We start from the raw sequence: 24,975 nt of genomic DNA on the forward strand, positions 1-24,975 counted from the left end.
TTTAGTTACAAAATTAGTTATAACATAAGGTTATAACCTTACTTAATATTTTTTTATTAGATATGAATTTTGATAAATCTACCGTTGGATTATTTCTTCTTTATATGTCCCCCATACTTGTAAAATTTATAAAAAAATTAAAGATCAATAGTTATGTCATCAATAAATTGTTTAAATTGTAAGTTTTTGTAATTTAAAATTATGCATAAAATATAAGATTATAAATCATATAATAAATAACATCCAATTAACACAAAAGTTGACATATGTATTAAGAGTATAAAGAAAATGCAACTCACCAGTTAAAATTTCAAAATATGCAATAATATTTATTTTATTGAGTAAGGTTGTAACTTTATACTACAATCAATTTTGTAACTAAGTTTTATCCTTACATTAGGGCTACTTACTAATAGGGTTGTACATGAACTAAGTGTAACCATATATTACACCTTTAGAATTGCTTATTTAATTTGATTTTGAATATGAGTTGAACTCAAGTTAATTACCAAACTAAATATATAATATGGTTAAGCTTGATTCAATTTTTTTGTCAAAATAGGTTTGAGCTTGTTTATGAGCTACATAATTAACTTATTATTTTTTCATATATAATGAACACTACAACTACATTTTTTTATCACCCACAAATCTATACTAATAATTTATAAAAATTAAATTCATCAACCTTATATTATTAAAAAATATATACCATTTTTTACTACAAAATAAACTATCTGTATTATCTATAAATAACAATTAATAAGTTGATATTTTATCAACCTATTATAAACTTATAGTTTACACAGTTCCATCTTAAGTCTATATAATCTAAAGTTTTATACCAAGCTAAGCTTGGTATAACATCTTGAGTCATTTAGGCCCTATTTGGTAGAGTGGTTTTACAACACGTTTTCAGTATTTAAACAACATTATATTACACACATTTCCATACACTTTTTCACCCACACAAATTTCAAAAAAATACAAACAACGTTATTAGAACAATATTTCCAAATGACCCTTAACATTCTACTAAAATATCACTCATCATCAGATGCTTGTGATTCCAAAACACTCTGTCCAGGAGTGGAATTAGCAAGCCGCACTGCTGCACCAGATATAGTTTTTTGCAACCGCTCATCTTCCACCTTCATAACCACCTTATTCACCACTGTAAAATCCAAGACCCCAGCCAAAACTAGTTTCCCAATAATTTCACCAAAACCATTTGGTGCTTTGGGTACATCAAGACTAACATCATCCAACATTGAGCCATAAAGTAAACATCCAAGCTCTATGTCTCCATCTGCAAGAACTTTCTCAGCAAACAGATACTCAAGAAGCTTCGCAACTGGTTCAGCACATGGTGGACTTTTCTCTAGTCCAAGGGAAATAGCTTCCTTGACAACCTCAGGGTGGTAAGCTGGATAATTTAGTTCCTTCACACACTTTAGCGCTTCGTCCAAAAGCCTGACAGTGAAATATTCCTCAACAAGATAGACTGTTTTTCTCTGAAGATTATTCAACCTTGCAGTTGTTTTGGTCATGGGGAGGAAGCCACCTGGGCTGCTATCCCCTAGATTCTGTGATTCTGAGTATTTTTCAGGGATATTTTTGGCTTTTACCTGCAAAAAATAAAGATACAGAAAAGGGATAGTTACACATTTACAAATCAGTACAACAAGAAGCAAATCAAAAGTTTATGGACACAACTTTTGTATAAGAAATTAGCTATGTGTACCTCTTCAGGCCTGGCAACCCAATTGTTTGCTCTCAAATCGAGCAGATCACGAATCATGAACCTCAGTAGTGGGGCCAGTTGCATGCTGGTGCTCATATCATTCAACTGCCTAAAGTACACATCATTTTTACAGCGTGATGTTGGGCTCTCATCAAACTGCTTACCAACAGTGATTAATAACTGGCATAAGGCTTCAACATTTTCTTCATTGGGTTGAAACTTGCTATCAGCTGGTCCAAGAAGATCCTGTTCACGTACACAAGTAACCATGAGCCATATAAATAACAATCAAAATATTTACAATGTATTTGAACAATATATGGCATAAGCCTATTGTATAAAAAAATATTACATTTAGAAAGAAAATAAAGAAGGCAAAGAGAAAACACTATGGATTTAACATGGTTCAACCAACATCCATGACAGAAAATTTTTAACAATTACATTTTTAATATATTTTTGTTGGCTTGATGATAATGAGCAATCATCATGAAGTAAATTGAAAATTTATCGTCTATAAAGTTTATATTAAAAAATGTATATATAGTAAACTCTTGAAAATTCTATCTTATCATAAAATAAAATTCATCTTTTATCAAATTCCATAATGGAACCTTAAAATTTTCATTTTACCAATTTGGACAATTCTTTTTTAAGAGTACCATTGGACTAGTCCAAATATTTGGACCTCGACTAATATCAGAATGAGAACCTGAACAACATGATGAACAATCCTTTCAAACATTATCCTCTGCTTCATGAGCTCTCCAATTAACTGAATGTTTCCAAGAAAACGACGCTTGAGCATTCTTTCTCTAACCCTACGGCCCATTGTTTGCTCTGGAGCAGTCATACGCCGTATTTCTTTTGTCAGTTCATCAACACCCTCAAATGTCTCCTGGCATTTATTCAATAGGACTCGCGTGACAGTTATGTTTCTACCATCAGGTTCATCAGATGGGAAACTCGGGAGCTTTTGATTAAGATCAGAACACAGGAGAGCGTACATGGGACAATATGCAGGTTCTGTCACAGCCTTGTTATATATCAGTGTGACAGTCCCCTGTATTCCAAGTCACAGGAAAATTTTCACATAAAGGTAAACAAGACAATGTTTCTAAAATGTGGCATTTGGATGTGTTAATTAATGAAACTTAGAAAAAAAAAAAAAAAAAAGCTTAACCACTAAGGTTTCAGCTGAATTAATTCCACTGTAAACTGGGTGATCCTGTAGCCGATCAAACTTAGCTGGGGTATGCTTGTTCAGTATCCTGCAACGGAATAGAAATTAGTATTTAGCATCACCTGCATCTTTTATAACTAAATGCTTTAAAACCAAGGCTATACATTTGGGTTGGGGTTTTTCTCTGGTGGGGGGTGTGCAAGTTACTGATAATAAAATGGAATTACCATATGACATTAAACAATGCTGTCATTAGGTTCCAGATTAATAGATTATTATGATATAAGTTATCTTTACTGTTTTGAAACAAGTGTCAAGGTCAACAGTGGCAGCTAACAAAAAGTAAGGATATAAGAATGCAATGATTCGTTTAATCATATAGGCAATAGTGAATGCATCATCAACATCAATTTTATCCTATCTAAGGAAAGGTTACTGTTAGAATTGTGTGGTTAAATGATTAAATTTACCATATCCCAGGAGCTTTTGGGACAATTGGTAATTTAATAGTTACAATCATTTAAAACATACCCTGTACATCACATCTTTTGTTAAGGACAGTACTAGTAAAGAGTCTTTACAAAAGACGGTTCAAGGGATGGGGGTGGAGATTTGTTAATTCTAATCCATGAAAGGAATAAATTTGGAGGTTTTCTAGTTAGTTTTGCAACCCCACATTAGCTAAAAGAATAATATGGAGGTGCAATATTCCTATATATTAAGAATTTAAGAGTACTGTTAATCCCAAATTGATAATAATAAGGTAGAGAGGTTGGATAATCCCTATAAATAGAGTGATGGTTTTGTCTGATAGAGCATTTTTCTGACAGCATCTAGAAATTTCAAGATTTGGATTATTGTTAAAACTTGAAAAGGCTAACAAGGTTCAGAGTCAACAATCCATGTTAACTATTGATCTATTCATAATTTCATATAACAAAGGGAAATCAAAGAGTTAATCAGCACATGAGGTAAGAATCATATATCCTGCAGAAGCAGCACAACTATGATATTTTAATATATCACCTATCTGCTGCTGTTTTCAAGATACGTTCGTTTTCAGAGAGATTTTCACTTCTAGCTGACCATAATAAGTCAGATTTTTGTTGAGGTCCTTCCTGATAATTAAAACAACAGCAACAATTAAACTCAAGTATTCGAAGTAAAGCCAAAGGAAAGCTACAAATACACAAAGGCATAATTTTGATGTAAAATTTGCCCAGAAAAAGAGGCAAAGGATAAATTGCTAATTCTGACATTCATACATACTTTCAAAATTAAATGTTGACATTTCATTTAGACACAAGACCAAAAGTATCCATTCTAAAGCTATTTTATATACAGTATAACAGAGTCTATTTCCTATCAGAAGTAAGGGAAGGATGTAAGCAAAGTTAAAAAGATCCAATTAATCATGCTTATATTCATGCATGTTTACAGCATGACCTACATACATACATGCATAGTCTCAATTCAGCCAATCAAAGAAGAGAAAGTGAATCTATGATAATATATCTTTCTTTTAAATCTTGACACTTGAGAGGTTGCACAACTCAGTATAGACTTTGTGATGGCTACAATGTTAAACTTTTGACTTCAGGATATAAATTAGTAATTTTATGAGTGTGTTTAGATTTTGCTTATTTTCAACACCTTATTTGCATGGTGTTTATCAAAAAATACAATTTTTGATAATTTTTATGTTAAATGTGTTACACAAAAAGTTAAAAGTTAGATTATTTGCAAAAAAAAAAAAATTTAGACAAAAGGCAAAAAAACAAAAAAAATTTAAAGCAATTCCCCAACACACAATCACATGGTAATCTGTTTACCTCTAGTGACAAACTTTTAGCTTTTATGTACAACTTTTTAAAATCTAATTCTTTCTAATTTTTCAAAGTACAAGAATATTTCAGCGCATTTTCAATAAAAGCCATCAACAAAAAACTAAATAAACTGATACTAAAGTAATATAAAGTGCTGAAAGTTTATTTACTTTTTTTCTTCTAGACAACCATCGGTTTCTGGTCTCCGGATTATTTGTCAAATGCTGATTAAATTGTACCTAAAAAAATGAGAATATATGTTAGTAAATAAGATTTTTCTTTTGTTGAGAAGTGCAAGTAAGAAAGTTACGGAACCAACCAACCGACACTACAGTGTGTCCGATCGTGACAGTAAACTCATTAACAAAAAGTAAAAGATTCCTAGCACGTAAATTTCCTACTTAAAAGACCCAACCAACCAATACACCAATTTAACACTAAATTTTATAACTTGGTAAACTGGCAGATCATGTAAGTTGTGAGGGAAAAAAAAAAGCCCTGTTCATGAAATCTAATATAAGACATATGGCAAGTGGTGTCATATTGGGTCTAGTATACTGGATACTAAATCCAAGCCATGTTCAAGAAAAATAATAATAGGTCCATATAAAGAGTGGCGGGCAGAAAGCATTAATATGAGCATGTGTGCTATTTTTATCACATGTCCGCATCGTGTTGACTCTAGCGCATTGGAGCTAAGTCTTACTCTTATGAAATGGGGTATGAAAGCTTAGGGGCTTGTTTTTTTAAAGGGTATTCTTAGGGACCCGAACACAAAATCCTGCAGTGTTTCACTATTTAAGAGTATATAATCTAAAAGATTCACTAATAATAGTTACGTAATAATACAAGTTAGTATGAGATTTGACGATAAGTACTGACCATCTTACTCTTAGTAACATCCGAGTGAGGCTTAACATTAGATGCCACTAATTCCGGAAACATATCTAGCTCTCGTGGCTGCATTGTTGCTTCTTGGATGTTGTTTGGATTTTGCTTTGAAGGCATTGTAGTTTTTTTTGTCGATGGTGTAGAGCTGGTACTCCTGCCTGTTCTCTGAGCTCTAAGCCCTGCTTCCTTGGCCTTGTGCTTTCTACCTTGAAGGTGTTCATTCAAAGCTCTCTCACTTAAGGCACTAAACTGACAGATAGCACAACTCCACTCCTCCTTGGGTCTCTTCTTTATACCAAATGGTGGGAGCTCACTAGTGCCCCCTGCAGATGCGGTTTCAGCTTTCCGCTTTGCTCCAGAAATATTTGGAGTGGGCTTAGCCTGCAATAGAATACTCAAACACAGTACATAAGAGGAAACTCTGGTATATAATCACCTGGTGAATAGTGAAACCTCAAGCATCATTTCTCATGTAAATCCCACCCTCCACATTTAACAGTATAGGATAAATCTAACTACCAATTACCTTATTTTAAGCAATTTAACAAGAAATATAATGTTTTGGAAATTTGACCAGATCTGAACATTGGAAAGGAGAACTAAGGATTTAGCATGAAGTATTTTTTATTATAGAGTTGGGGAAAGTCGCTATATGTCATTTCTCAAAGGGGAAATCCAGGTCCTACCCATAACACTTTCATCAACCACACGGTCCACACCCAATTCAACAATAACCAAGCCCTAGTTCCAAAATTTTGGGACCGGCTACAAATTCTCTATAGACTAGTCAAGATCAGCCACATGTATTGTTTTCCGCCATTCTATTCTATTTTGGAGTTATACTATCTATTACTTCTTTAACTGATATGTCATTTTCACTCACTTTAACAAAACTTTTGGTATTTCAATAAATATTTCGTTCACTCAACTTAAATTAACTTACTCTTTCTCATTGTCACATTAATCACTCTCCTCTAAACATAACCAAACTATCTCAAGCGACTCTCCCTTAACAGGGGACTCCCTATCTTTAACATTGTGTTTGAATGAAGAAATTGTTAAATACACAGAATTTTACAAATGACAGGGTTTACATCTCCATCATTTACAAATTTCATTATTTGGATGTAATGTGAGAATAATACTTCATATACTACAGAGACATCGTTTTGCACATGCCATCATTTTGCATAAACCACCATTAAGGAAAAAAACCAATCATCTTCAATCAGATTTAAACCCATCATTTTTACAACCACCCTCTCTCATGGTTGTGCTCCAATCTGTTCTACACTAAATCTTCCTTCTCCCCCTTCCTCTTTTTCTAATCTTCTCTCTCACTTGACTTACATGGCCAAACTCTCTCTCTCTCTCTCTCTCTCTCTCCTTACTTGATTGATGGTGGTGGCACAGGGTGGTTTGGCAGTAGCTCCTGGCAATAGCTGTAAGTAGGTTTGGGTTGGGGAGGGCTTATTCTAGGATTTGGGCTTTCACAACCGCGTTCAATGGTCATGGGTGATGGTTTTGCGATGGGTTCTGTTAATCAAACTTACAACAGTCAGTAATATGAGCGGTTTTGATTTGTTCCTTGAACAATCATGGTTTTACTGTTGTGGGTGTTTAGGCTGGGATTTGCCTGATTAAGGTGGAATTTGTGGTTGGGATTTTGGCCTTACAAATTTTGGCCAAAATTTTTTGAGGAAATTTTAATTTTCCACCTTTACAGCCAATCTCAGAATTTTCAGTTAACAGAACTTAAAATGCAGGCTTAACCTCAAATTCTAGGCTTCTAGCTACAAATACCTTGCCCAAACACACAGTAATTGGATTTCCTCATTTTGAATCATATGTTTACTTTTATTTACTTATCATCTGAACACTTTCAATTCAGCTACACTCATTTATGAATATGTTACTTCTTAACAACCAACATTCAATACACTTGAGCATAGCTTATCTAGATTCTAGTAACTTTCTTATAAAAATTTTCCAACTTAATAGGTTTTTTACCACACAACACTCCCTATATGCTTGTCTACTTCATCCACCTTGTTGTTATTCTATAATTCACAATGTCTTAAATCCCTGTGTCTTTATAAATTATTTATCCAAGATATCAAAATCTTTCGCTCTTAGGTATCTCTTGGCCATCAAGTCTTACAGACTCTTCATCTTTTTTCTACTTTTACTAAAGTTTTTTTTTTTTTAATAAGTAATGGACTTGTATTAATCAGAAGTCCAAGTACACCAAGAGTGTACATAGATAACAGTACATCAAACACATAAATTACAAAGATAAAGCATTTCTAAAAAATTAGAACAAGGAGAAAGATTGTGAAGAAGAAAAGATTGGAATTCTGAAATAGACCGTTCCTTCCCTTTGAAACATCTTGAGTTCCATTCTCACCAAATACACCATAAGGACACAATGTAGGATAGCCCTCCATAAATCAATGCTCCAAAATTCTAAAGTGTCTCACCAAAATTCTAACTTGACATTAATTCTACGTCTAGTTCCATGCACTAAAACTATATCATCTACAAAGGGCATATACACCAAGCGACTTCCTCTTGAATTGATTCAGTGAGCTTCTCCATCACTAATGCAAAGAAATATTGACTTAATGATGATTCTTGGTGCAAATCTAAAGTCATAGGAAACTCATATGTGATGCCTCCTTTTATTATCACACAAGTTACAGCTCCGTCATACATATTCTTAATCAACTTAATACACTTAATATATAAAGATCTTTACTTTTTATATTTTTCCCTTAGGAGTCTAAATACGAAAATTGCTTCCGTGGTAGATAGCCCCAGTATTAAACCAAACTGATTCTCCGTTGTTCAGTGTCTTAACCTATATTCAATCACTGCCCCAAATTTTTATAACATAACTCATTAGTTTAATTCCTCGGTAATTTGCAAGTTTTGAATATCTTCCTTGCTCTCGTAAATAGGTATTAGATTACTTTACCTGCTCATCAAAATTCTTTGAACAAACCTATGATTTATATTCTCAATTGGGTTACTCAATTCATGCTAATCTTTTGTATTGCTTCCATTAAAAAGTTTATTACAATAATTTTTCATCTCTTTTTAAAAAGCTCTTTTATGCAATTGAAACTGTTCAAGTCTCTTCTTTTCGTTTCCCTTGTTTTGGCATGGTCATAAATGTTCTTTTCTTCATCATTCATCCCCAACTTGCTATACAACTTACTATATAATTTGCTTAGCCTCTTGGACAACTTTTTTTGCTTTACTCTTCACCACTATATTATTTTCACAACCCAAATTTTCTCTACATCTAGGTAGGCTTTCATAGCTCCTTTGTAATCTAATTGGTGCTTGAACCTCCATATTCCACCCCAAAGTCTCCTTAGTTGGTCGCCCAAATCCTTTACATTCTCCAAAAATTTCGTTAGCCACTCCTTTAATACAAGTAGACATGTCATTCCATCTTATCATCATCTTTGTCTAAATTTCACTTTCCTTCTTTGATCATTTTATCTTTAAACACAATTTGTTTCTTCCCCTTCAAACCCCACCATCTTATCCTTGGATTTCTTTGTCCTTCTTCTAATGCAAATATCTAGTACCACCAACCTATGGTAAGTAATAATCTATTCTGGTATACCTTATAATCATTACAACATCAATCCTTAGTTCCAAATTTTTGGAGTTGGCTATGGGACTAAGCCTTAGACCTAAATCATTACAACATCTCATGATGAAATTTATTTGACTAATGATTGTCCCATTTTTGAAGATAATTAAGTGTGATTCCCTCTTCTTGAACCAAGTGTTAGCTAAAATCCAATCATACATTGTTACAAAAATATTTAGGTCTCCTCCAATAAAAATCTTTTTCACATTTGGTAAACCTTAAATCAATTCAACCATATCCTCCCCAAATTTTTGCTTTATGTATTCTTCCAATCTTATTTGAGGAGCATAAGCACTAATTAGGTTAATGGTCTCTTCTCCTAGGATAAGTTTTATTAACATGATTCTATCTCTTATCTCCTAACCTCAGCAAGTTTTTTTTTTTAAGACTTTTAACCATGATTATATATACCCCATTTTCAATCTTATCTTGTATGTTCAAAATCTGTAGATTTCTCACCTACCCATTCAATCCCCAAAAGACATTATATTAATATATTTCTTCTCCATCTAGTCATTGTATATACTATTTCCATTAGTTTCCCTTATAAAAGACCCTATATTCTAAGGCTCTGGTTGGTTGGGAGAATGGAAAATGTTAGGAGGATAGAGAAGTTGAAGAATAAAAAATATTTGTGTTTGATAGAAAGGATGGAAAAGTTGAAGGATTGAGAGTAAATTACTATTATGGCCTCATTATAAAAAGTAGAAGGATGGAATGTGGGGATAATTTTCCATTTTTCTTCTCAACAACATTTTCCTAGCTCTTTTTCCCCCAATTTGGAAGGAAAAAAACTGATGAGCCTAGGTGGAAAAATCCATCCGCCCCATTTTCTTTCCTCTCCTTTTTTCACTCCAACCAAACAATAGAAAATCACATTTTTCTCTCCTTTTTCCTTCCACTTTTATCATCCTCCCCCTTTTCACCCCAACCAAACATAGCACAAGTGCAAACATCCTATTTTCTTGGACTAGATTATTTACCCGCATTTGTTCACCAAAGTGTGGTCACTTTGGCCCATCTTTTACTAACCCTTGCCTGTTTTTCACTACATCCGGGGTTCAGTGAAGGACACCCTAACATGTATCTATAATGCATTCATAATAGAGTGACTACATTTTATGATGAACATCAACCTATGGCAACCTTTATCCTTTTTAAAGCTTAAGACCAATTGTGAACCAAATATATGACACACAACACATACACAGACAAAGTTATCACCTACAAAAAATAAAAGGTAAAAGTGGATTTCACAGGTTTTATTCTTAAGACGGAGATTGAGGCAGCAAAGTTGGTGCACAGGAAAGATGCTGCACACCGAAAAGCTGTCTCTAAGGTCAAAGGGAAGAGGGAGTTGAGGAATTTGATTTCCTCGGTTAATTATGATGGGAGATAGTTTCCTTTTCTTTGATTTTTTTGACTGAGGTTGTAGTAGGGAGTCTACAGTTTCAATGAAGTTAAGAATGGTGTCATGGAATGTTCAAGGTTTGAATGATTCGCAGAAATGTTTGATAGTAAGAAATTTATTACGAGAATGGAACTGTGATGTAGTTTGCCTTCAAAAAACCAAGCTTGCAGGCATGGATAGACAGTTGATTTGCAGTTTATGGAGTTGTCCCTATGTAGACTGGGTAGCTTTGGATGCGGTTCAAACAGCTGGTGGGGTTTTGACGATGTGGGATAGAAGGGCTTTAGAAAAGTTGGAGGTAATAGTGGGTCAATTTTCTGTCTCAATTCGGTGGCAGGGTTTGGGGGATGGTTTTATTTGGGCATGCTCTGGGGTTTATGGCCCAAATAATAATAACTTGAGGGGGCAGATGTGGGATGAGCTAATTGGAATTCAGCAACTTTGGGAAGTTCTATGGTGCTACATAGGGGATTTCAACATTGTTCGGTTCCCAAGTAAACGGCTGGGGGATTACATCTTACCCCAGCTATGGAGAATTTTTCTGAGTTCATTGAGGAGCTTAGCTTGATAGATTTTCCATTGGAAGGAGGGAGTTACACATGGTCGAGTGGTTCAGATCAGCCTTCGATGTCTAGGATAGACAGGGTTCTGGTTTCTAATGATTGGGAGGATCACTTTCCGGATATGACCCAACGAGTTTTATCTCGTCCCATTTCAGACCACTTCCCCATATTAGTGAAGGCAGGAGGGATCTAAAGGGGGAAAAGTCCTTTTAGGTTCGAGAACATGTGGCTAAAAATGGATGGATTCAAAGATAGGGTTCATTCTTGGTGGAATCGATACTCCTTCTTAGGTACTCCCAGTTTTGTTCTTGCCAATTGCCAAGAAGCTGAAGGCATTGAAGGAAGATATTATTCAGTGGAACCGGAGTGAGTTTGGAAATGTAGAACGTCAGAAAAAAGATTTGTTGGAGGCTTTGAAATTATTGGATGTTAAGGAAGGGGAACTTGGCCTTTCTGAAGTGGAGTTAGGTGAGAGGGCGTTGTTGAGATCTCAAATATAGAACCTTCTCTCATTGGAAGAAGTCTCGTGGAGACAGAAATCGAGGATGCTTTGTATTAAGGAAGGAGATAATAATACCAATTCTTCCACAAGGTGGCCAATTCACGGAGAAGGTATAATCATATTAGTATGTTGGAGGTGAATGGGGTTACCTATGAGGATGAATCCGAGATGGCAGACCAAGCTGTACAGTTTTATAAAAGCTTGTACAAGGAGACAGAGGAGTGGAGGCCTTTTGTGAAAGGTTTGGAGTTAGATCAGATTGAGAGGTTGGACAGGGACTGGCTTGAACGGAGGTTTGAACAGGAGGAGGTTCTTCGAGTTGTCAAAGAGTTGGAGGGAGATAAAGCTCCAGGTCCTGATGGTTTCTCTTTGGCTTTCTTTCACCATTGTTGGGGAGTTGTGGAAAGAGATGTCTTAGCCGTGTTTGAAGAGTTTTATCAACACAGTAAGTTTGAAAAATCTCTTAATGCAACTTTCATAGCCTTAATCCCTAAGAAGAATGATGCCTCTAATATTTGAGATTTCAAACCTATTAGTTTGGTGGGGAGTGTTTACAAGATTTTGGCTAAGGTGTTGGCAAACCGCTTGAAAGAGGTTTTGGATGAGCTGATATCTGAGTCTCAGAATAGTTTCATGGGTGGTAAACAGATTCTTGATTCAATTCTCATTGCTAATGAGTGTGTTGATAGTAGGATGAAGAGTAAGATTCCGGAGGTTATTTGTAAATTAGATATTGAGAAAGCCTATGATCATGTGAACTGGGAGGCTCTTCTTGATTTGTTGAGGAGAATGGGATTTGGGGTGAGGTGGATCCACACATACATATCTACTGTCCAATTCTCTGTCTTGTTTAATGGGTCTCCAGCTGATTTTTTTGGGAGTTTGAGGGGTCTAAGACAAGGGGACCTGCTATCCCCCATGTTGTTTCTGGTTATGATGGAGGTCCTCAGCAAGATGATGAAAAAAGCTGAAGGGGCTGGTTTGCTTCAAGGCTTTAGGGCTGATGGTAGACGGGGTGGAGGGGTATGTGTCTTGCATCTTTTGTTTACGGATGACATGATTCTGTTTTGCGATGCAAATGAGGAGCAAATTCTACATGTTCAGATGCTTCTTCTTTGTTTCCAAGCAGTGACAGGTTTAAAGGTTAATTCGCTAAAGAGTGAGATGGTTCCCATTGGGGAGGTTCCTAATATCCATATCTTGGCTAAGATTTTGGGATGCCGGATCGGGTCTTTGCCTATGACCTATCTTGGTATGCCATTGGGGGCGTCTCACAAGTCTTCTACTATTTGGAATCCTATCTTGGAAAATATTGAGCGTAAGTTGGCCTGTTGGAAGAAGTTGTATTTGTCCAAAGGAGGAAGACTAACGTTGCTTAAAAGCACGTTATCTAGTCTTCCCACTTATTATTTATCCCTTTTTACCATTCCTATGCATGTGGCCAATAAAATTGAGAGGCTGCAAAGGGATTTCTTGTGGGGGGACTCCAAGACTCATTTGGTGGGATGGGACAAGGTGTGTACATCTTTGAAAAACGGTGGGTTAAGAGTAAGAAAATTAACTACTTTTAATAAAGCCTTACTAGGGAAGTGGTTATGGCGATATGGGATTGAGGAGACAAGGCTTTGGAGAAGGGTTGTAGCCCTTAAGTTTGGGGAAGAATGGGGGGGATGGACTTCTAAGCTAGGTAGAGGGGTTCATGGGAGTGGCTTGTGGAGAAGTATCTGCATGGGATGGGAGGATTTTAGCAAGAATATTCGCTTTGAGGTAGGGGTGGGAGATAGAGTGAAGCTTTGGACAAATCAATGGTGTGGGGATTCTCCACTTAAATCGACTTTTCCAAGTGTGTATGGGATTGCATCCAATAAAAAGGCATCGGTGGCTTCTTCTCTCGAATGGTTGGGGATAGAGGATCGGAGAAGCTGAGATGTTCATTTTACTCGGAGACCAAATGATTGGGAAATGGGTGGTGTGGATGATTTTCTCCGTACCTTGGGCTCAAATCTACCTCCTACTGAGAACGGAGATCGTATGCAATGGAAGTTGACAAAGAATAGGGATTTTGATGTCCGATCGTTTTACAATAAGTTGAAAAGCCCCTTGCCCATCATTTTTCCTTGGAAAGGTGTTTGGAAGATTAAGGCTCCGCGGCGTGTTTCCTTCTTTGTGTGGACTACTGTGTGGGATAGGATCCTTACAGGTGATAATTTGAGGGGTAGAGGGATGGATTTTGTCGACCGGTGTATCATGTACCATAGTAATGGGGAGACGATGGATCATTTGTTACTACATTGTGGTAAGGATCGGTTGTGGAGTTTGGTGTTTAGATCTTTTGGGTTTTCTTGGGTCTTGCCAAGATCGGTTGCGGATACTTTATTTGGTTGGTGGAATTGGCCTAGAAAGCATTTGTCTAGCATTTGGAATTTAGCTCCTTTATGCTTGATGTGGTGTCTTTGGAGGGAGTGAAATAGGAGGACATTTGAGGACATGGAGAGTTTGAATAACCAATGGCTTTTTTCAGTGGCTCTCTGTTTGACAAGTCTAGGGCTTGGGGATTCACCTCTAGTGATTCTCTCCCTATGTTCCTTAGCTCTCTCTTGTGTATTTAGTATCTTTTCCTTTCTTTTTCTTTTTTCTCTTTCTTTTCCCTTTGTATTTTTCTCTCTGCCTTATGTTTTTCTGCATAAGGTAGTTTTCTTCAATATATATCTTTTTTACTTATCAAAAAAAGAAAATATGCTCATTACTGCCTACATTTAAAACTAAGGAGTGCATTTGAGGGATTGCTTGGAAAAAGAATATGGAAAATGTCAATGACTCTGACAGTGGGTTCCTCTATCATCTAGCACTATAACTGTGTCAGGCCTAAAATGACAACAGATAATTTTCATTAATCACTTCCATGTACTACGAAGCAAATAAGGTAACAGTTCCATGAAAATCAACTTGTAATGTCATAAAGTGAATTCAAATCAAATTGTGATTCACGTTGTATTTAGGAGGATACTTTAAAATGTTCAATCTATTAAAAAAATAGGATATTAGATGCACATAAAAATAGATTGTTGATTGTTTAAATTCATACAATTACCCTAAAATTTAAAATAAGCCTTAAGATTTAGTAGGTTATACCATATCTTGTTCATTTCGTAATCTAGAGCCTGAAAATGTCACTCACATGTGGAATTTGACACATGACACATAAGCGAATTAATTTTTTTGGAATTTTTTTTTTTTTTAAGATTTAGGCACACACATTGATGCGGGAGATGCAAGAATATTTTTATTTAGTATTATTTATGTTTGCAAGTCAATTGTATTTTTATGTTTTAGGTCCTAGTAGTTTATTAAGCTATTAGTATTTTAATTTGGATGCAAGGTTATTTTTGTAATAAGACAATTAGGGTTTCCTAGGCCGATTAGAACTAAGATTTAGCAATCCTTTATAGGCAATTTATTGTACTCCTCGAGGAGATAGTTGATATTTTGATGAATGAAAAAATGGTCATTTGGTCTCTTTTGGTCTGGTGCTGACTCCAGGTCCATCCTAGGTGCTGACTTCTAGTGGTTTCCCCACTTGGTGTTAACTCCAAGTAAGGCCTAGGTGCTGACTCCTAGGTTATATCTCTTTATTTTATTGTTGTTTCAATTTTGTTCTGGTTGTCCTGCGTCACACACACGTGTATGTATATATTTTTATAAGTAGACACTCATATATGAATTGATAAGATAGAGGATTAATTACACAACAATGAATAGGTTACACTTCCTCAAATTAACTTCTTCGGAAAAATTTGTAAAATAATACTTTTTTAACATTAATTACTTAAATTGCCATTGTTTTGAAGTTATTTGGGGATTTAGCCTTTTTCCTAAAATCATGTTTGAAAACATAATTTCACAGAAGCTCATCCAATTGAGGACAATTTTAAGTAAAAATGTGTTTTGAAAACATTATTTTATAAATTAAAAAAAAAAACTACGTCCCCAAATAACTTCAAAGCAGTGTTAATTTAGATAATTATTATTAAAATAATATTATTTTACAAATTTCGTCTAACCTATTACATATACAAAACAAAACAAAAAGGAAAAAAGAAAAGAAAAAAGAAGCAATTACTTTTATCCATACTTCTTGTTAACATAGGATTTGAGGGTGTTAGTTTTTTTGACAGCATTAAGGATTTCAAATCATAAATCTTAAGATCTTTGAGACAATCATAGACTTCTATCAGAAAGGATTCATAACTAAGATTCTTTGCGTCCGACTTGCATGTGTTAAGCATGCCGCCAGCATTCATCCTGAGCCAAAGGATTCATGACTAAGATTCTAATCATTTTGGTTAAATTATTTGATTCAATTTGTAAATCATAGGATTTTGACAACTATAATTTTATAATCATATTTGTCAAAATCTTATGATTTGCAAAAAGAATTCTTTCAACTTTAGCCAAAATAATTTGAACAACAGTTATAAATCCGTTGTAGGAGAATCCTTCAGTTTTCTCTTTGAACTTAAGATAACTTGAATTTTGAATACCATTAAAGGCTTTTTATATATATATATATATATATATATATATAAATTTTAAAAAGACAAAATTGCAGTTTCTACCTTTTTGTTTAGTAAGAAGGATGAAAAGGTGAAATGATGGAAAAGACAAAAAGGATAGAAAGAAGAGAGGGTGGAGTAGATACTATTTTTTCATTTTATGTGTTTGGTAGGAATGATAGAATGTTTTTTTTTTTATTAGCTAACAAAGTGTAATGACAAGAGCATTATACTTGAACATAAAATTGAAAGGCTAAATTTAAACTTAATTACGTACAAAAGAGACTTGTTCGAAGTAGGCCTCTACATGGTTCAATGCAGTCAAATTTGGCCGAGGTTTTTTCACCACAACAGCCTCATTGGTTTCCCAAAATTGGGAAATGAGCTGCACCAGTGCATGGGGGTGCCAAGCTGCACCAGACTCAGTTCTACAGTTCTACTGATTTTGTCAGTTGACTCAGTTACAAAACAGAAGTCCAACAAATTAAAACCTCACAAACATCAACAGAAATATAGTGGTGTGAAAAACTAAGGAAACAAGAACGGAGGACTCACTGCCAAAAATGGCTTTTATGGGTGGCAAATGGCTTTTATGGGTGGCAATGTTGAAAACAATCAACAATAACAAAGCAACGATGACTGTGCACAGCATCACCACAACCACAAGGCCAGATTGGCAGATCACATTTACCTCTCTCTATCCTAGTTGAGAACTGAGATCGGGTGCAAGATTTGACAGAAGAGAAGGGGGACTTGGGAAAAATTATATGTGAGAAGGTTGGTCAGTGAAATTTTAGGCAGTTTTCTTGACCTCTTGCCAACCACTGCATCGACCTAGTCGGCTTTGGCAAATTTGTGACTGATCACCGCCACTGACTCGTCGGAAACTGTTGTTTGCCAATCAGTCTTGGTTCTGCAAGAAGGTCAATGCCGGTTGGTGTGCTTGGTGACCTGAAGGTCCTGAAAAGCTCTAGTAAAGTACTTAAAAATGTATGGACGAAGGTAGGACAGCAACCAGTAGAGCCTACTGCATATGCACATGGTAGCTTTCTCCAAGTGAACCCACACAAGAAAAATCAATAACCAAGTATGATGTTAACATGTATTAGGGTATGTGGGCTTTAGGCCCACCTTGTTTACTTGTATAGCACACTTACTTGTACTGCACACTCTGTCTCCTATATAAAGGCACTTATGTATATTCTATTATTCATGAAATACAATACAATTATTCTGTATTTCTAACATGATATCAGAGCCATTACTCTAATCCTTTGGTGTGCCGCTCTTAAGTAGTCTTGTCTTCTTGGGTGTCCTTCGCAGCCGTTTTTGTGAGCAGCACCGCTGCCTTCACCGCGACTCCAGTACATCAAAGACCACTGCCTTGCCGCCACCACCGCTTCCGCTTCTCCGATCAGACCACAGATAGCATCATTGGAAAGTAGTCTCTCCGATCTGCCGTTCTGTAAAATTTCGTCTTCATCGGACCTTCCACGCGCCTCCACGCACCACCAGAATTCTCGGCATCACCTACACGCGCCCCACGCGCCGCCAAAACACGTCACGTGCCGTCACGCGCCTCCACGCGCTACCACGCGCCAGACTTTTTCGTTGACGTCATCATCTGCTTGCTTACGTCAGCACCACATCATCTGCTGACGTCATCCGTTGACTTTGACCAAGTTGACCGTTGACTGTTGACTTTTGACCAGAGTTGACTTTTTGCAGTCCGGGTCCTCCTTACCCAGTTTTTCGCGTAGATTTCATTTTTGCGCTCCATTTTTGCATATTTTGCTTCTAAATGAGAAATAAGGACAGGTCTTCTTCTTGCAATAATCGTCGCCAACAATCCAACAAACGTTTTTGCAGTTTTTGCAAACGTTTTGGCCACAATATTGAGACTTGCTATATCGTCGCAAGTATCCACTACTACTGTTGCTAACACTGAGAGTGTCCAACCAATGGCTCCCATCTCTGCACAGTCTAAGTCTTCAGGACGCACTTTCACCATGTCCACAGATGACCTTAAAAACATCATCGCCAATGTCATTCGTATGGTTGGTAATGCATCTTATTCCTCTTCTCTCAACTTTATCTGGTATGTCTCCTTCCTCTTGGCTTATGGATTCTGCTTGTTGCAATCACATGACTCCTCACTCGTCCTTATTTTCTGAACTTAAACCTGCACCACACCCTCTTAATATTCACAAAGCAAATGGTTCCACTATGTCTGGTCATAATATGGGTTCTGTTTCAACCGCCAATCTCTCGGTTCCTAGTGTCTTTAATGTTCCTGACCTTTCTTACAATTTATTTTCTGTGGGCCAATTAGCTGAGTTAGGTTATCGCATTATCTTTGATTATTCTGGGTGTATTGTGCAGGATCCAAGGACGGGACAGGAGCTTGGGACCGATCCTAGAGTTGAGCGTATGTTTCCCGTGGACAACCTTTGTCTTCCACTTGTTGCTCCTGTTTCTGTTGTTGCAGCTGCTGCAGTTTCTTCTACTCCTTCCCTTACACTTTGGCATGCTCAACTTGGTCACGCATCTTCCTCTCGTGTACAACAATTGGCTTCTAGAGATTTGTTAGGTTCAATGTCTACAGAAAATTTTGATTGTGTTTCATGTCAGGAAAACAACCAGTGTTTCATGGTCTTGATTGTGTTTCATGGTCTTGCAGTGTTGATGCGACTTCTAACGGTGGCTTGGCTATACCGGAGAGTTTTGACGGCAGCAGTAGGAAGCCAAAGAAGATGAACGCAGCGAAAAAAAACACCGAGGAAGACAAAGATTGCTCTTAAATATACCGCAAGGACAGAAAACCATGACCACAGGAAGGTGGCTCTAGTACCTCTCAACAAAATGGTAGAGCTGAACGAAAACTTCATCATATTCTTGACACTGTTTGTGCTCTTCTTCTCTGCCAAAGTTCCTGCTCCTTTTTGGGGTGAAGCTGCCCTTCATGCTGTTCATGCTATTAATCACATTCCAAGTCCTGTTATTCAAAATCAAACTCCATATAAGCGCTTTTTTGGGTCACCTCCAGACTATCACCACCTTCGCTCCTTCGGTTCTGCTTGTTTCGTTCTTCTTCAGCCACATGAGCATAACAAACTTGAGCCTCGATCAAGGCTTTGTTGTTTTCTTAGCTATGGTGAAACTCAAAAGGGGTATCGGTGTTATGATCCTGTCTCTCATCGTCTTCGTATCTCTCGCAATGTTGTCTTTCGGGAACATCGCTCCTTTGTCGAGCTCTCTCACTTTCGTGCCTCCCTATCTTCCTCCTCTGTTTTAGATCTTTTTCCAGATGAGGCACATATTCCTTCTGTAACTGTTCCTGATCCGCCTATAGACTTCTCTGTCCAACCACCAGATACCTTTGATCCCTTTCCTAGTTCACCCTTTAATGAACAAGTGAAAGATGCACAGGTTGAAGACGAGCTACCCAACCCTGAGCTTGGGTCCCCTGCTCCTGCTCCGCCTGAAGATCTTGCACAAGACATTCCACCTCGTCACTCAACTCGGGTAAGATCCATTCCTACACATATACTTGATTATCATTATTACACTACCCTTGCTACACTACATGAGCCTCACACCTATCGTGAGGCTTCCACTGACCTTTTATGGCAGATTGCAATGAAAGAGGAACTTGATGCATTATCTAAAAACCATACTTAGGATTTGGTGAATCTCCCCCCGGGAAATCTGTGGTTGGTTGTAAGTGGATCTATAAGATTAAGACTCGCTCTGATGGGTCCATTGAGCGCTACAAAGCTCATCTTGTTACAAAAGGTTTTACACAGGAGTATGGGATTGATTATGAGGAGACCTTTGCTCCAGTTGCTCGTATCTCATCTGTTCGAGCTCTCTTAGCTGTTGTTGCTGCCAGAAAATGGGACCTTTTTCAGATGGATGTCAAAAATACATTCCTTAATGGGGATTTAAGTGAAGAAGTTTATATGCAACCTCCTCCTGGTCTCTCTGTTGAATCAAATAAGATTTGTTACCTTCGGCGTGCTCTTTATGGCCTTAAACAAGCTCCACGAGCTTGGTTTGCCAAATTCAGTTCTACCATTTCTCGCTTAGGTTACATGGCCAGTCATTATGATTTTGCCTTATTTCTTTGTCGCACTGATAAAGGCACTATTTTACTTCTCCTGTATGTGGATGATATGATCATAACTGGTGATGACCTCAGTGGCATTCAAGAACTCAAGGATTTTCTCAGTCAGCAATTTGAGATGAAAGATCTTGGTCATCTCAGCTACTTCTTGGGTCTTGAAATTACTCATTCTACAGATGGATTTTATGTTACTCAAGCCAAGTATGCATCTGAACTCTTGTCTCGAGCTGGACTCACTGATAGCAAGACTGTTGACACTCCAGTTGAGCTTAATGCGCATCTGACTCCGTCAGGGGGGAAACCGTTGTCTAATCCCTCTCTTTACAGACGCTTGGTTGGCAGCCTAGTTTATCTCACTGTCACTTGTCCAGACATTTCCTATGCTGTTCATCAGGTGAGTCAGTATCTATCTGCTCCACGATCGACTCACTATACTGCTGTTCTGCGTATTCTTCGATACCTAAAGGGCACTCTCTTCCATGGTCTTTTCTACTCTGCTCAGTCTCCTCTTGTTCTCCGTGCATTTTCTGATGCTGATTGAGCAAGAGATCCCACTGATCGCAAGTCCACCACTGGTTATTGCTTTCTTCTTGGTTCTTCTCTGATTTCTTGGCGAAGCAGGAAACAAACTCATGTGGCCCGCTCCAGTACTGAAGCAGAATATCGTGCCCTTGCTGATACCACATCTGAGCTCCTTTGGTTACGGTGGCTTCTCAAAGACTTAGGTGTATCCACATCCTTTGCTACTCCTCTTTATTGTGACAATCAGAGTGCCATTCATATTGCTCACAATGATGTTTTCCATGAACAGACTAAACACATCGAGATCGATTGTCATTTTATCCGTTATCATCTTGTCCACGGTACTCTCAAGCTGATCTTAGTTTCTTCTAAAGATCAACTTGCAGATATCTTCACCAAGTCACATCCTAAGGGACATCTTCGCACTTTGGTTGACAACCTCAAGTTGGTCTCACATCCACCTTGAGTTTGAGGGGGGCTGTTAACATGTATTAGGGTATGTGGGCTTTAAGCCCACCTTGTTTACTTGTATAGCACACTTACTTGTACTGCACACTCTGCCTCCTATATAAAGGCACTTATGTATATTCTATTATTCATGAAATACAATACAATTATTCTATATTTCTAACATATGATACGACCCCCTCCACAGCCGCATGCAGATCCTCTTTTCCCTCGAGGGGCTATGATTAGATCTAAGGATTTTTAGAAATAAAACAGTAGACAAGAGGAAATTTATGGCTATACTTCGAGGGATAACCAAGACCTCCTTAACAAGCAAAGCTTGATTTTTACTAAAATATTCTCATACCTCTTTATTAATCATAATAGGCCTTATATAGGCTTACAACTGAACGTAAAAACAAATCCAACACCTAAACGATAGAAACAATTCCTACAATTGCTAGCCTACTAATCTGATAAGGATAAAGACAATTGCTATCCTACTAAATAACAAATACTTGAAATATTAGATAACAATCAATAGCTAAGATAAAGATAAACTCCTAAGCAAATTCAAAAGCTAGAACCAATCTGGTATGGCAGCTGGTACGTAACAAAGGATCATCAAAGGCATTGATCTAGATTATTTTGTGTCTAGATCACAACATCTCTATAAAAAATTTTATAGCAAACATTCGTAGCTGCAGTGATCCAGTGATATAATCTACCTAATCAATGACTATGATGCCCCTTTAGGACTGACTTTTAAAGTGATGTTCCAAAGTAGAAGGGCTACCAGAAGCATATTTGGCAAGCCTAAATAAATGTGATGCGATTCTAAATATGAAAGAAAAAAAAAAAAGAAAAAAAAGAAGCTATTATTTCCTCTTAAGCTCATTCTTTTTTTCTCTCATTCATATTCAGTTTCGCATCATATGTATTTAGGCTTGCTACATATGTTGTTGCTCTAGCTATTGAATTAGTTAGTTCAAAGAAAAACCACAAAAGTTCGCTAACAATTCTTTCATTTCTCAAGAACAAGTTGCCATTTCAACTACAGAAAACTCTTAAATAAGACAACATGATGCTGCTCTAGCTAAGACGAGATCATAACCACTAATTCAAATCTAATCTAACGATTCTACATCTGTGCAACCATCTGTGCTGCAGTTGCAGACTCAAACACGTACATATAGCATGCATTAAAACATGGATACATTATGCAAATGTGCACACAAACATGCATGCAAACGCACATGTTTATGTAATGCTAGTATACTTTTCTATATATTTAGATACATCTACGTACATATTAACCGAGGAAAAATGTAAAGAAAAAAATTAAAACAAACTTCCAATGAATATATCCCCTAGGTACGCATTTGTTTGCATTTATTGGCCTCAAAATGTTTTTGAAGTGGAGGCCTTTTACAATTAAGTTTGAAAAGATTGTTTGTCAACCTAGAGCAAAATGTAATTTTGGATCCATTTATTTGACAAGAACCTCATTATGTATAAGTGAAAATTTGACACTTTTCTCTTTATACAACCTAAATCTAGCAATATTAAAGCTTCACGTCACAGCTACATTGACAAACTTTATAACTTCAAGAGGTGAATATAGCAATTTCAAATTGGACAAAAGTTTTCTCCATACCAACTTGGAGGAATTTCCTCTAATCCATTACATGGTGATTCATAAAACTATCACACGCTTTATTCAAATAAGTCACACAACTCATTTAATAAGTCATGTGACTAAAAGTATATGTGTGTGGATGTTTTTATTAATTTCCACGTGGTGGGTTAGAGGAAAACTTTTTCCTTTCAATTTAAGATCCCCTAGAGTTCTTAGAGTAACTACACCATAAAGTTTATAAAATCATATCCATTCACTTTGAATGAATGGATTGAATTTTGATACATTATCAATGATTTAAATGGATACCAAAGTGGAATAGTTAAAGTTTATTTAAACTTTTGATGATATGTCAAAATCCAATCTTTCTAAAATGAATGGATAAGATTTTAGGAACTCCAAGGTGGAATCACATGGGAACTCTGGAGGATCTCAACACTAGTAGTTTCACCGAAACTAGTTGAAAACACATTGAGACAGCATATAACATAACATCAACAATAAGGCAAGATGTAAGATTGGTAACTAACCAGTACAATCAACTTATCCTTGTTGGTCTCCGATGGGGGCCTGACATCGACTGGCATAGCTTCCGGTAACCTCGGCTGTGGCAGCATTGGAAACATATCGAATGCACGGAAACAACTGGGAAATGCAAAGCCACCATCAAATGTGTGCATTGACAGTCCATACTCGAACGAAATCCTGCCCTCAGCTGAGAGCCTCTGCAATGCCATCTCTCGCTCTATCATCAGCTCCCTCCTCACCTCCACTTCGAGCAGTCTACGACGAGTTATCTCGGCTGCAATTATTTCCTCTCTAATCCGCGCCTTCTCCAGCTCACGCTGTACTATTGCTTCCCGGGTGTCATTAGGGTTTTGAATTTGCTCCAAGTTTGGTCTTGGACTGGTGGCTGAAAATCCAGCTGATACTGATATAGGATTTGCTAAAAAAATTCAGTCAATTACATTAAGGAGAAAGTTGTGCTCTGTTTGCTAAGAAAGTTATGCTCTCAGTACGTAATTGGGCCTAATCAAAATTTCATAAATTTCCTTTCCTTTCTTTTTCCTTGGTTTTCTTAGCAAACAAACAGACGAGACAAGCATTATATATACATATATAAAAGAAAACAAAACAGATCATTCAATTAAAGTTATGCTCTGTTAGCTAAAAAGTTATGCTTTTTCAGTAATTGGACCTCATCTAAATTTCAGGTATTTAAGTTCCTAGGTTTTCTTAGCAACCAAACGGAAAGAGAGAAGCACTTGATAAATTTTTCATAATAAACAAAAAATTTAAAAATTAAAAAAAAAAAAAAAAAAAAAAAACAGTTCCATTTACAGGGAAAAGCTATTTTGAAGCTTAAACTTGGAAAAACATTCTGTTTATTATTATTATTTTTTGGATATTGAAATATAAAACAGAAAAAGAAAAAAGAAGAAGAAAAAGGTATAGAGGAACAGATAGAGAAAAGAGGAGACCTCTCAAAGCTTGTTTGGAGACGTAGTTGGAGGTGGAAGGAGCAGTGCGATGCGGTGGTGGTGGTGGTGGTGGTGGTCGGTCATCAACAGCTCTAAACTTGAACTCCATCAGAGACACAGATCTATACACAAAGAGAGTGTGGGTAGTACTGGAATCAATGGAGGATGTGCGACTGTGAGTACTGGAGTAGGGAAGATAAAGTAGGCGCGTGACTGGAGATACAAAGGATGGGCGTGGTGGGAAGGTCAAAAGGTAAGGGAAAAAAGATAGAGAGAGAGAGAGAGTATCGGTATCTCCGTGCATATGTATGACATTGTGACAAAAAGGTGTCGTGTCGGACGTCAAATCTGTACTCCTGTATTTGTGTGTGAGTGTCCCAACTCCCAAACCCGGGAACTAGTTTAAGTTCTAGCGGGGGC

General features: G+C 36.8%; 1 protein-coding gene across 2 annotated transcripts; it reads right to left on the reverse strand.

Annotated features, from left to right (window-relative positions):
* Window positions 1-753: 753 nt before the first annotated feature.
* Window positions 754-24,975, reverse strand: LOC126715644 (uncharacterized). Of its 2 annotated transcripts, none has more exons than XM_050416359.1 (9): window positions 24,556-24,975; window positions 23,605-24,020; window positions 5,636-6,025; window positions 4,924-4,992; window positions 3,954-4,045; window positions 2,928-3,015; window positions 2,457-2,807; window positions 1,745-1,990; window positions 754-1,628 (listed from the first exon to the last, which is right to left on the reverse strand). In XM_050416359.1, the coding sequence occupies exons 1-9, from the start codon at window positions 24,857-24,859 to the stop codon at window positions 1,044-1,046; spliced, it is 2,541 nt and encodes an 846-aa protein (XP_050272316.1). In that variant the 5' UTR covers window positions 24,860-24,975; the 3' UTR covers window positions 754-1,043. The 2 variants fall into 2 exon arrangements, with proteins under 2 accessions (XP_050272316.1, XP_050272317.1); XM_050416360.1 differs by having other exon boundaries at window positions 23,605-24,005; window positions 24,556-24,973.

Source organism: Quercus robur, chromosome 2 (assembly GCF_932294415.1).
Source record: "Quercus robur chromosome 2, dhQueRobu3.1, whole genome shotgun sequence".
NCBI lineage: Eukaryota > Viridiplantae > Streptophyta > Magnoliopsida > Fagales > Fagaceae > Quercus > Quercus robur.